General features: G+C 42.1%; 1 protein-coding gene across 5 annotated transcripts in view; it reads right to left on the bottom strand.

Moving 5' to 3' along the window:
- ARNTL2 (aryl hydrocarbon receptor nuclear translocator like 2) overlaps positions 1–8,013 on the bottom strand; it is a 40,234-nt gene extending 32,221 nt beyond the window's left edge. Inside the window, exons 1-3 of one of the 5 annotated variants that reach the window (XM_044423139.1) lie at positions 7,742–8,012; positions 4,465–4,612; positions 743–781 (exon numbers count right to left, since the gene is read on the bottom strand). In XM_044423139.1, coding sequence (XP_044279074.1) covers positions 743–781; positions 4,465–4,612; positions 7,742–7,835 — 281 coding nt within the window. In that variant the 5' untranslated portion in view covers positions 7,836–8,012. Of the gene's footprint in view, positions 1–742; positions 801–4,464; positions 4,613–7,455; positions 7,479–7,741 lie in introns of those variants that run through there. The other 4 variants (XM_044423142.1, XM_044423140.1, XM_044423141.1 and 1 more) reach the window with 4 other exon arrangements.
- Between the last annotated feature and the right edge of the window lie 4,776 nt (positions 8,014–12,789).

Below are 12,789 nucleotides of genomic sequence, written 5' to 3'. Positions count from 1 at the left end.
GAGACTGTTGATGTGCAAGTATCTCTAGGAGCCAGCGAGTATTCACAGTGGACACAAAACAAATGTCGATGTCAAACTGAACTATAAAAAATGGATTTTTTAAAGTGTTCAGTTACATGCAGCATGTGTTTTTTAAAAATCCTAACTTGGTATACAATGAAATTGAAATTCCATTTAAAGCCTACACCTTTATAAAATTAAATTGATTGTCCTTTGACTAGACAAATAAGCCAAATTCATAGCTAGATGATAAAAATAAGCCTTGGATTTGTGTGTTCTCTTTTGGCATGGCTGGGGGAAGGCTTTCACTTCCAATTTGCTTAACCCCTGCTTATCGTGCCCTCTTAACTAATAATTTGCAGATAACATTAGCTATAGTTAGTTTGAAACAAGCCAGCCTTAAACCAGAAGAGATACCGTCTAATCTCTCGCCAAGAATATCCACTGGCCCCACATGAATGAGCTTATAGTCATTTTATGAGTACCTGACCTCTGTAGTATATTTATTTCTCAGTAACTATATTTGCCACATAAGCATATTACTTTTGAATTAATGGAAGAACACTGTTTTGCCTAATAACTGCAAGACCTTCTGCATAGTTCAAGTCATTTGATCCTTCAAGGAAATAATCTTTCTTAATTCCTTATACATGTACAAAAGCAACTAACAAAACAGATATATGTTTATGTCTAAAAATGGCACTCAAATCTATTGATTTAAAGTTTTTGTAAAGGATTATACCTGCTCTGGAGATCATCACCATCCATGTCACAGGCATATCTAGAGAAAAGAATTTAATCTAATCATAAGACATAAAAATCAAGAATGAAAAGTCAATAGAATGAAAAATCTGAACTTTATCCTACTATTCCTACAACAAAGGCTAGGAACAGGCAAACATAGAGGAAAGCCAGAAAAGAGCAACATTGTTTTTCTATATTCTAAATAACAGCTGAGTTTCTTATTAGATGGTGACATTGTTGTGTTGTAATTCTAAGATTCATATTCTTTTGCCATGATCATAGAGAAAGGATAGTGAAAATGCTGCTGCAAAAGCCTTAAGTAATCTATGTTGGGATCAACGTTATATGCTATGCTTAATTGAGAAGGGTGTGGTTTTGATATCATGATATCCTAAATGCCTATTTGCATTCTTTTAATGAAAGCAACATGGAACTTAAGACCTTCTTCCTTGATCCATCATGAATGCTGAAGATGTATTAAAATTCAACTGAAAAGCAAAAAGTTAATGCCAAATAATATTTTTCTTACTCTCCCACTGAAATAAAGTGAAAATAAAATGCCCCAACTAATACACATTCTCCCTTATATCTGACATATAACTTTTGTTTTTAAATACTTTCAATTTAAAACATGTTGAAAGTTGCCATAAGTCAGTATATCAGCAGGTTTAAATACTTAAAAGTTGTCCAATAAAGAGCTTTTTTTCACAAAGTTAATATTTAAGATAGATTTATTCCAAAGAAAGTCTAGATAATAGAGATGAATAAAGGGGTTAATATTTAAATATGATTATTCCTTTCCATGAATAAGCTCATATCCATGGTAAACACCAAATAAATAACCCTGATAGCGACATGTGCATTCTCCAATGCTTCCAGATAATGAAGCACTAGAGCAGTGGTGGTGAACCTATGGCACGCGTGCCGCAGCAGGCACACAGAATCCCCCTGCTGGCACGCGAGCCAAGTTGTCCCACCATCACCCCAGCAGCTGAGCATCGGATAACAGCGCACACAGGGGCCATGCGCATTCTTGGAAAGGAGTAGCAGTGCCAGGCGATGACGTCATGAGCCATGACTCATTAGCCATGACTCATCCAAGCTTTTGCATGGCCGGTCAGTGCACTGCCAAGGAGAGAGATATATATATTTGCTTGAACCGGCAGTGAGTGTTAATACATTTGTTTTTATTAACAAATTATATCAAATCCAATGCAAGAAACAGACTAACAGATGATCTGAGTGCTGCATGTGTTGCTCTCAAACTAATGAAATATGAGCCAAGGTTTGACAAATTCTCAGTATGATTACAACAGCCAAATGCAAACTTTTACCTTTCAATAAAAAGCTGTATCATTGAAAGCTCTGTTATTGTGTTTTTCTTTTAAGAGAAAACATGTTAATATATGAGGTTTTTTTCTAAACTAAAACCTCAGTATTCAGGTTTAATTGCAGTGTTGCTACTTTGTGATAAATAAGTGGGTTTTGGGTTGCAGTTTGGGCACTCGGTCTCTAAGAGGTTTGCCATAACTGCTCTAGAGGTATGCTATACAGCCATCAACACTGTTTGCGCACACTGGCCTTCACATAATATAATGTATAATACAATCCAGGATTATGCTATCAATTTGTGATATTATTAAGATTTGTTGTTGTTGTTAGTCGCGAAGTCATGTCTGACCCATCGCGACCTCATGGACAACATTCCTCCAGGCCTTCCTGTCCTCCACCATCCCCCAGAGTCCACTCAAGCTCACACCAACTGCTTCAGTGACTCCATCCAGCCACCTCATTCTCCGCCATCCCCTTCTTCTTTTGCCATCTACTGTTCCCATCATTAGACTCTTCTCCAGGGAGTCCTTCCTTCTCATTAGGTGGCCAAAGTATTTGAATGTCATCTTCAGGATCTGGTCTTCTAAAGAACAGTCAGGGTTGATCTCCTCTAGGATTGACCAGTTAGATCACCTTGTGGTCCAAGGGACTCGCAGGAGTCTCCACCAGCACCACAATTCAAAGGTCTCAATTCTTCGGCGCTCAGCCTTCCTTATGGTCCAACTTTCACAGCCATATATTGCAACTGGGAAAACAATAGTCTTGACTATACACACTTTTGTCGGCAGGGTGATGTCTCTGCTTTTTAGTATGCTGTCTAGATTTGACATAGCTTTCCTCCCCAGGAGCAAGCGTCTTTTAATTTCTTGGCTGCAGTCTCCATCTGCAGTGATCTTGGAGCCCAGGAAAATATAATCTGTCACTACCTCCATTTCTTTCCCATTTATTTGCCAGGAACTGAGAGGACCGGATGCCATGATCATAGTTTTCTTAATGTTGAGTTTCAAGCTAACTTTTGCACTCTCCTCCTTCACCCGCATCAAGTTCCTCTTCACTTTCTGCCATGAGAGTGGTATCATCTGCATATCTGAGGTTGTTGATATTTCTCCCAGCAATCTTAATTCCAACTGGTGATTCATCTAGGCCCGCCTTTCTCATAATGTGCTCTGCATATAAGTTAAATAGGCAGGGCAACAGTATACAGCCTTGCTGAACTCCTTTCTCAATTTTGAACCAATCAATGGTGCCGTGCCCAGTCCTCACTGTTGCTTCTTGACCCACATATAGGTTTCTCAAGAGACAAATAAGATGATCTGGTACTCCCATCTCTTTGAGAACTTGCCACAATTTGTTGTGATCCACACAATCAAAGGCTTTAGCATAGTCAATGAAGCAGAAGTAGATGTTTTTCTGGAACTCCCTAGCTTTCTCCATGATCCAGTGTATGTTGGCAATTTGATCTCTAGTTTCTTTCCCTCTTTGAAATCCTGCCTGTACTTCTGTTAGTTCTTGGTCCACATACTGCTAGAGCCTAGCTTGTAGGATTTTGAGCATAACTTTGCTAGCATGTGAAATGAGTCCAATGGTGTGGTAGTCTGAACATTTCTTGGCAATTATTAAGATACATAATGAGAAGTGATTTGAAGAGGCCAAATGTGAGACAGTGATTCAAAAATAGAAAAGAAAGAGGAAAAGAGAAAAACTCACACCTAGTTCTTCACAGAAAAACTTACAATTTGGAAATATGCTTCTTTAGATATGCTTTGCCCAAGTGAAGACTGTTGATACCAAATCAAAAGGTATCTGGGTTACACAGACTTTTTAATTCCTTAAGCATTAAAAAAAACCTTCTCAGATAAGAGAGAAGGGTAAGGATTACATTGTTTTCAGCCTTCTTTTATCATCATAAATAAATGTCCTGCATCATCATAATTATACTGATGAACAGGATGGAGACAGAAGAGAAAAATGGGAAATGAGGGCAGACTGCGCGAGTAAAAGATGTATACATGTGTTGATCTAGGAAAGTCTGAAACTTACATGAAAAGATATAAAGCACAGAAAATGGCTGGCTATTCCAGTTAAAGGCTGTGTCATGGAAATAAACCTAAAGGTGGGATTAGGAATAGGAAAGAAATGAGGCAGGGCTGATTGTATGTGATCATAACATTCTTGCCATGCATTTGATACACAGTTCCTGATCAAAAAGGAAAAGATCAGTCCCAAGTGCAGCATAAAAGTCATGCAGGTCCAAGAATGATTATTCCAAGTACTCCACCTTCCGGAATAAACATATTAGGTATGTTAATAACATTCATGTGCAATAGCTTAGCAAAAGTTTTTTAAGGACAACCTTGTAGGTACACAGGTAAGAACCATCACACTTACTGGTTGTCCGAATCACTTCCTTTGCGTTTTCTGGGAAATTCCATGACAAATGTACTGATTGAGTTGGCAGTGGCAGGCTGGGCTGTGGGAGTCATAAGGCTTGAGATTGCAGAGGTGACACACTGGGTTCCTTCCATCCGAAGGTTATCTGAGAAGAGGAAAACAGGGTTGAAAGAATTAGTCTATTGTTTTTATTTTGATTAATCTGAAACATATTTTCATCTAAGAAACAATCCTTATTTTCTGGCCCCTAGAAAGTTCTGCTTGTATAGTTACAGCCACTGATATTTTACCAGTTTTAAGTATTGAAACATGATATTCCAGAATTCCCTTGGATCCGTTTGACCCAGGGTCCATCTAATTCAGCATTCTGCTCACAGTAAACCCACAAGCAGAACACGGGTATAGTGGCACTCTCCCTGTTCATGTTCCAGTTTGTCATGAGTTGCTTGGGTGACTTAATCATTTTAGTTGTCCTTTTCTGCACTTTTTCTAAATTCAATATACTTTTTTTTAGGCACAGTGACCAAAACTATATCCAGCATTCAAAGAGCAGTTGCACCACCATTTTGTATAAGGAGTGAATGATTTTGGCAGTTACATTTTCAACTACTTGCCTAATCATTGCCTAATATGGAACTTGTCTTTTTCACAGCAGCCACATACTGGATCTTGACATTTTCATCGAGCTTTTCATTCGATCAACAGGATCTCTTTCTTGGTTAGTCACAGCTAGTTTAGACCCCATTAGTCTGAACTGAGTTGGAATGGAGTTGGGAATTTTTTTGCAGCACTTTTCACTTGGTAACACAGAACCCCATTTGCCTTTTCAATGCCCATTCTCTCAGTTTGGACAGATTCTTCTGAAGCATTTCACAATCCCTTTTTGTTTCAACATAATTTGGCCTCAACAGCAAAGCTGGCCACCTCATGCTGACTCCTAATTCCAGATAGTTTATGAACAAGTGGGAAACCATTGGTCCCTTCTTGATTCCTTCTGGGGTATTTTTCTCCGTTGAAAAGAATTAATCTCATCCACCTCTATTGGGGATTATATTTATTCCCTTCACACTCACACTTTATAGTTTTGGGTTAAAAGGAAATGTTGCTGTAACTCTTAAGTCAAGTGACTTATTTTATATGAGAGACAATGGTGGTCCAATGCCCTACTCTTACTGCATAAACAAAACTGCCAGCGAGTTCTATTCCACAGGTAGCATTACCTTGACTTGCCTCTTTTACAATTTCCCTGAAACTGTTTAAACTGGAATGGAAATTATGTATGCTAGCCCCAGAACCAACATATGGTTCCCCACATTTCAGGGAGAGGGGAATGGGAAAGCTATAGATTCTTCTCCAACACACTCATGAAATAGTTTTTGCCTGTACCAACAGAGATCTAATTCAGCAAGGACTGTAAAAGTCTCTGTAGCCACTGAGAGGGGAGTGTAAAGTTATATTTTCTCTTCCAAGGAGAGTTTCCAGAGATCTCAAGGTCTTGGGCTAGCCTTCCAGGGATCATCACATCACAGTCCAATTTCCTTTACAATCAAAACTGTAAAGTTATACAATCCAGTTATAAATTCTGCAGGCAAAATACCAGTCTGAAACTAAGATAGGTTCAAATAAAATTAATAAAAGAGCTGACCTAGTTTTCAAAAGACACAGCTTACATGAACAATTCTCTAGTATAAAGTAAAATAGAAGTGACAAGTACTGAAGACTCATCACTCCACCTGAAACTAGAACACAAATAAGTATAATCACATTGAAATGTAAATTACAGCAAGAGACAACATGGAAGTGCCAGGGCGGAAGCAGCACGTTTTAACAGTGTTTTATATATTACGTGGATCACAGATTAATACCAATTTTAAAAGATAGTTTAAACTCTGAATCACCACACTATGACATAAAGTACTGCCCCAGAACACAGATTTTAAAAATGGGTGAAAAATCTAGACTGTAAATGACAGTTAAATATGCAGCAAAATGGTAGATAAAATAAAAGAATACTGTATAGCAAAAATATAGACCAACCAAAGATATGCCAGATAGATATCAGGAAAAAAATCCTGTCAGAGCAGTATGAAAATGAAACCAATTTCCTGGGAGACTGTGGGCTCTGTCACACTAGAGGCATTCAAGATGCAACTGAACATCCAACTGAGAGGAATGGTTTAACTTTGTGTCTGGCACTGAGCAAGCAATTGGACCCAATGGCTTTCTGGCCTCTTCCAAATCTACTATTTTGTGAGACTGTGCAACTGTGGTCATAAAAGAATAAATCAAGTGGCTAAATGTTACCTATAAAGTATGCTACAGTGAAAAAAATCTACTTATACTACAATCAAGGGGGGGAAATCTACCCCTTCTGGGAATTGAATACCTTTTCTCCATGTAAAGATGCATGAAGTGTACCTGTAGACATCATTTACCAACACTTTTAGGCACATGTATCAACAAAATAATGTACAAAACACACTCAGACCAAGAGGGAAATGATTTAATCTTGCCTGTCAAATATAAGATATACAACGCATTTATTATTTATTAAGTATTGCTATACTTAAACTTTCTAAGTGATTTTACTTAGGTACTACTGTAGAATGTTATCCATACAATACTATGAAACTGGCAATCACGTATTTTAGCTTCATTTCAGAAAATTGCAGCTCTGCCACCAACAAAATTTTAAGCAGCCTAAGGCTGTTCCTTAGCGTACCATCTGAGGTTTTTCTCACTGCCTCTCTGACTCCCACCCCACCCCTTTATGGGGAAAGGAAACTGGGAAGATAATGTACGGCAGCTGGCGGCAGCTCAATTCTCCGTGCAACAAGCACCAGCCCAATAGATTAGATACACCCTCGCTCGGGCATGCGTTTCAAAAACTAGGACAGGGAAAATAAGCGTAGGTCATGCTAGCGAAGCGCAAAGAGGGAAGAGCTGAATCGTCCGCCCCCGCTAAGATCCCTCACTCGTATCTTTTACCTGCCGGGGATTAAGGTAGGAGGCTCGCGGAGAGAGCCCATGGAAGCTTCGTTACTACACCTGCCGGAGGTAGGAACCTGGGGCTCAGGGAGGGTGCTGGGAAATCCCACACCACCACCGTTAGCAAGCCCCCCGGGAAGCAACACTCCATTAAGCCCCTCGAAGGGCTGCCTGGGGACGATGGGGGTGTTTGCAAGGGCAACGTCGCGAAGCCCCCTCCTCCTAGGATGGATTCAGGCGCTGCCCGCGGGACTCCGGAGAAGATGTACTGCTCGCGCCCTCTCACCTGCGCCAGTCACGTCCGGGACCGCCGCCCTCAGCCCGTCGCCGGCCTCCGCAGCGCCCGGGACTGGTGCCGCCGCCGCCGCCGCCTCCGCCATAGCGAGCGCCCGCAGCTAGCCCGCTCCGTCGTGACGGCAGAGGCAGCAGCGTCCCCCTGCCCCAGAGGCATGGAGGAAGCCGACCGGCCCTCCTCCCCGGGAGCAGCCGCGCGGCCCCGGGTGACGGGAGGAGGGCTGCGCATCCAGCAGCAGCCTCCGCCGCCAAGAGCGCACCTGGCCGGGACTTCCCGCAGCCGCGGCGGCAGCGCCGCCTCCTCGCCTTCGTCATCCGCGGCTTCTCGCGAGAACCCGGCCTCAGGCGTGCGCATATTGTCGCGGAAGGGTGGTAGTAGCAGTCTTCCAGGTCTCCTCCTCGCTTCCCACCTCCCCCTATAAACAACAAGGGGAGCATCCGCACAGGTGCCCGCCACGCGCCACGGATTGCTAATACTTATCTCGGTGCGCCCTTTGGGCACATCAAAACTCCCCCTCTCGCTGCCCGCCCACCAGCACTTCAGCACCCACGAGCCCCGTGCAGCCTCTCCGAGTGGGAGCCATTGCATGTTTCTCCTGCGCCCACCTTTCCCTCCATCCCGCCCTCCTTCCTCTAGGGTGCCAAGGGAAGTCCGCCAGGCTCCCTTTTAGCAGCTGCGGAGATTTTGCGCAAAGGCAATTCCCCTCCCCTTAACATTGCAGTTTTCCATGAGCCTGCCAAATTCACCGGCGAGACAGAAGTAGGCGCGCCTATATCCCCTTGGTTTCAGCGCCTACGGGCGCGCCTGTCTCTAGCGGTTAATTCCATTCCGTATGCAGACAAGCAGCTTGGCACGCAACCAGTGACGAGCCAAGCTCCACCCCATCATCACCCACTGACCCAGATAGTCCGAAGCCTCCGCCCGGAGCAGGCGCTCGCCGGTCCAGATTTTTCCCGTCGGCGCGCCTCCCTCCCCACTAACAGAAAGAAACAGACGCTCGGCGGCGGCTAACCGCACTGCATGAGAGAGATCATAGGTGGATTGAGTCCGAATCGCAGCTGTTGTCTCCATCTCAGCTGCACGTGCAACCCACCGCTGCTGCGTGTAAACGCTCTGCTGGTAAAGAGCAGTGGTAACGTTTGCAATGCAGGTGCCCATCATGACAACCCCCCCCCCCCGAGCCAAGTCTCCAAAGAGATGAATAGCCAAACTCGATAGGTGTTCACAAGAATGGGGGACAAGTACAGTATATACATACGTAAAGCAAAAATACCCTCTTTTACATTTTACCTGAGGAAAACTCTTCAAGTTACTTTAATTTTTCTCTTCATTATGTTGACATTGCTATTAAAAAGTATTCGTATTCTTCCAGCAGTTCTCAATCGCCCATTCAAAATCAAGCCAGACTATGGTACTCTGCAATATATAAGGTACTGTTTCCAACAGGGGTCTCCAAGCTTTATGGTTCCTGGGCACAACATGGAATTGTGACAGTCTTGTGGATGTTTTCCTAATATGACTGCTATGGAGTGGGGAGCTGTGCTCTGACATGCAAAACCTCGTTTTTGAACCCAAATAAAGATGGCGCTGCAAAGCAAGCAGCCCCTCACACTTTTCAGCATTAAACATTAACAATTGTTAACAAGATAAAAATCGGAAGGGGCTGGGAGGCTTGCAAGCATCAAGAGACAGGTCTGTGGCCACATGGCCGCAGACCCCAGGCTCACAAAATCACCTTGGTGCTGGAAAAGGGCATCCCTCTCGCCACACAGTGTGAATCGCACCACTGAACACAAAAAGAACAGGGAAGCCTTTGATATCACAGTGCCTTCTATAACACTGGGCTTGGCATTTTAAGCTTGCACATGCCCCTTCCACTACTTAGGAATCAAGGCACTAAGCCAGCGTTGGCTGAAGACCTGTTTATCCAGTGCAGAAAGCCGAAAGGCATTGCTTTCTCATCCTGAAAAGTGAATATTAGTAAGGGTTCATTTCCAATCTCTGTGCTGCAAGAAGTCAAGGGGCACGTGTGCTTTGATACAAGCAGCTGGATGTGAGATGTGTGAGCAGTCAGGCATGGATATAAACAGAGGGTTATCTTTAGGGTCAACACTGCTTCCGCACTGATTCCCCCTCCCCGCTCTCACTGCCACTTTGCTACCAGCCATTTCATCAAGATTATTATGGGAATCAAGAACACTGAAGAATGCGATGGTTTAATCTTGTTGCCTTCTGCCTGTTGGCATTGAGGCTGACATGGACAGCTGAGAGGAAATAGCATTCCCAGAAGGCAACACTGCCTGGAGATCAGGTTTTCTTTCTCTCTTGTCAACAGTTGGTGCTAGCCTTCCACAGCCAGTACTTCAAGAGGCACCTGCAAGCTTAGCTTACCTGAATCAGAGAGTTCAGTACAATTTCAATTACGTCCCAGGCCTTCTGGACTGTAACCAAGGAAACAACATCCTCATCTCCACACAACTAAAAGCAGTGATGGAGTCCTGCCCTGTTTTGTGGGCAAAGCAGGTGTTTTGCCACTGAACTTTGATTCCTCCTCTGTGAAGAAAGAGGCTACTCAGGGCTTAGTCTTGCAGGCAGCATAGCCCATAGGTTTTTCCCTTCCCCAGCAGATGCATGTTTAACAGCATAACTCTATAGATTTCCTCAGTTGATTTTAATTCTGAATAGACAACAAGTCTTTCTTCCAAGTAAGAAACTCTAAAAGTGCAAGCTAAGGACACAATGATATAATCTTAATCCTAAACATGCATAGAATTGCACCCAAAGTGTCTTCACATGTGGCTACAGTTGCCAAAACAGGCTGACTATATAAAAATAACCCAGACATCATTTGGAGGCATGAGGGACATATAAAATTTTTAGATTGGAGTATTGGTTTGCTGCTGCTTTGTTCTTTTATTGTTTTATTGGTTGTCATTATTGTTTATATTATGTTTATTTTCCTCCTGTTCCTATTTATATGGTTGTATTTATATTGTATTTGAATTTTATTATGTTTTATGTTTGCTTGTTGTTTATTTTTATTTGTACTTTTATATACATATATTGCATTGTGAGCAGCCCAGAGAGCCGGCTATGGGGTGCCATACAAATGTAGTAAATAAACTTTGGTTCTTAATAGGACTGGAGATCTAGCTTGAATTTTCATGCAAAGACCTGGGAACTAGTGACAAGCTTAAGCATTGATGGAAGCATCAGTATCACTGTATGATCAGGTGTCCTAAATTCATTCAGCTCCCTATGCACATACAAATGCATCCCCTCAGTCAAATACACAGAGGCCAGGCAGTACAACTGGTAGCAATCTCCACATCTAGGGTACAGCCAGAAGACACAGCTCTGCTTCTCAAACCATGTAATCACCTTCTAAAGGAGGGTTTGTTCTGCAGGCAGCATGCACTTTTTTTGCTTCCCAGGTGAGGTCCTGGCCTAACCTGGACTTCTGCATAGACAGGGAAGCCAGTGGCTAGCCTTGGTGAGTGGAATCATTACAAGGAGCAGTTTTACACCTAGATGCCCTCTGAGGAAACACCAGATTATAATTACTGACCATAACAAGTAAACTGAAGGTGGTTGCTTAACTGCTTCTGCAATACAAAGGAACAGCCACATGGCAGAAACATTATTGTAGCAACAATTTTTCTGCTTCCCTAACAGTAAAAGTAAGAAAAGAGAGGTCAGGAGTATTTAATAATGTTCTCATAAAGAAGTGCTCAAAAGCATGATGAGAAATCAGGTTGGCATGGGACTCAAAGCAAGGGCTATCCAGTACACTGTGATAAGCTACACAGTAAACAATACAAATGGAAAATCGTACTACCTGCTGAACAATAATTCAGAATGACGTGTAACTCTATATAGTACCCTTTGTATGAATACACATCATTCTTCAAAAGAGCGATTTTAAATGTCTCTCTTAAATTGTAAAGAAAGAATTGATAAAACATTAAAAGTCACAACAGACACCAGCAGGGAGCAGATTGTCTTCAAAACCTCCTTCAGTTTTGGCAGTTCCAAAGCACTTACTTCTATTGTTTGCTGGTTTTTCATTGAAATAAATGAATCCTGCAGAGAAAATCCACAGGATCCACTTTGGTAATCACTTTTGGTAGCTAGGCTTTCTTGAAAATTCTTTGATCATCCGGCAAAAGTATAGCCTGTCTTCTCTGTATCTAAAGGCTTAATGGATTAGGAACTTTGAAAATTATTTCTAAAGTGAATTGGATTTTGACATAAAGGAATATTAAAAGACAGACATTTGGAAATTGTTATTTTAGAGAATGTTCATTTTCAGTGAACTAGCTAGCTTACCCTTTGAATGTTCTTTCATCTATAGCTAACATTTAAAAAAAACTACCAGTCCCTTTTCCTAAACAGATGATTTCACAACAGGACCATAAAATAGTTCAGATTATATTTTCATAATACATTTCACTAGTCTAATGTGGAAGTTATCAGTGTATGGAGAACTGTCACCAGGCTTCATCTATTCAGGACAAGGCATAAGCTGCTGTAACAGCCTTGGTAGTTTAAAGATACACCATGCAAACGGCGCTTGAATTTTCACTGAGAATATTGATAAAGCAGGATAAAGAAATGACCTCAATCTACACATTTCACTGGGAAAACTGGAATCTCATCCAGAACAGGTTGCATTCCACCTCTCTTGTTAGATGAACTGCCAACCACAGAACATTTTGTTTTGTCCAAACTGAGTTTATTAGCATTCATCCATTCCATTTCTGGACACCCACCCTGCACTTCTCCTGCCACATCTGATTCAGATCTAAAAAGCAAATATAGTTGGACATCTTTACATGAGGATACAGAAAACACCTCATGCCAGAGCACAAATGAGCTCACCCAGCAGCTTCATATAAAATACGGGGAACTAGATGCCAAGGGGCTAGAAAAAGGCCATCTAGCACCACCTTTGCAAGCAACCCTCTAAATACAAGTGTAATCGAAAGGGTCACAACTACCAAGTGTAATTTCCAGAGCACAATACTAGCAAATCTCCA

Source organism: Varanus komodoensis, unplaced genomic scaffold (genome assembly GCF_004798865.1).
Source record: "Varanus komodoensis strain SLA01 unplaced genomic scaffold, ASM479886v1 scaffold13_3, whole genome shotgun sequence".
Taxonomy (NCBI): Eukaryota; Metazoa; Chordata; class Lepidosauria; order Squamata; family Varanidae; genus Varanus; species Varanus komodoensis.
This window is presented reverse-complemented; position numbering and strand designations above follow the sequence as displayed.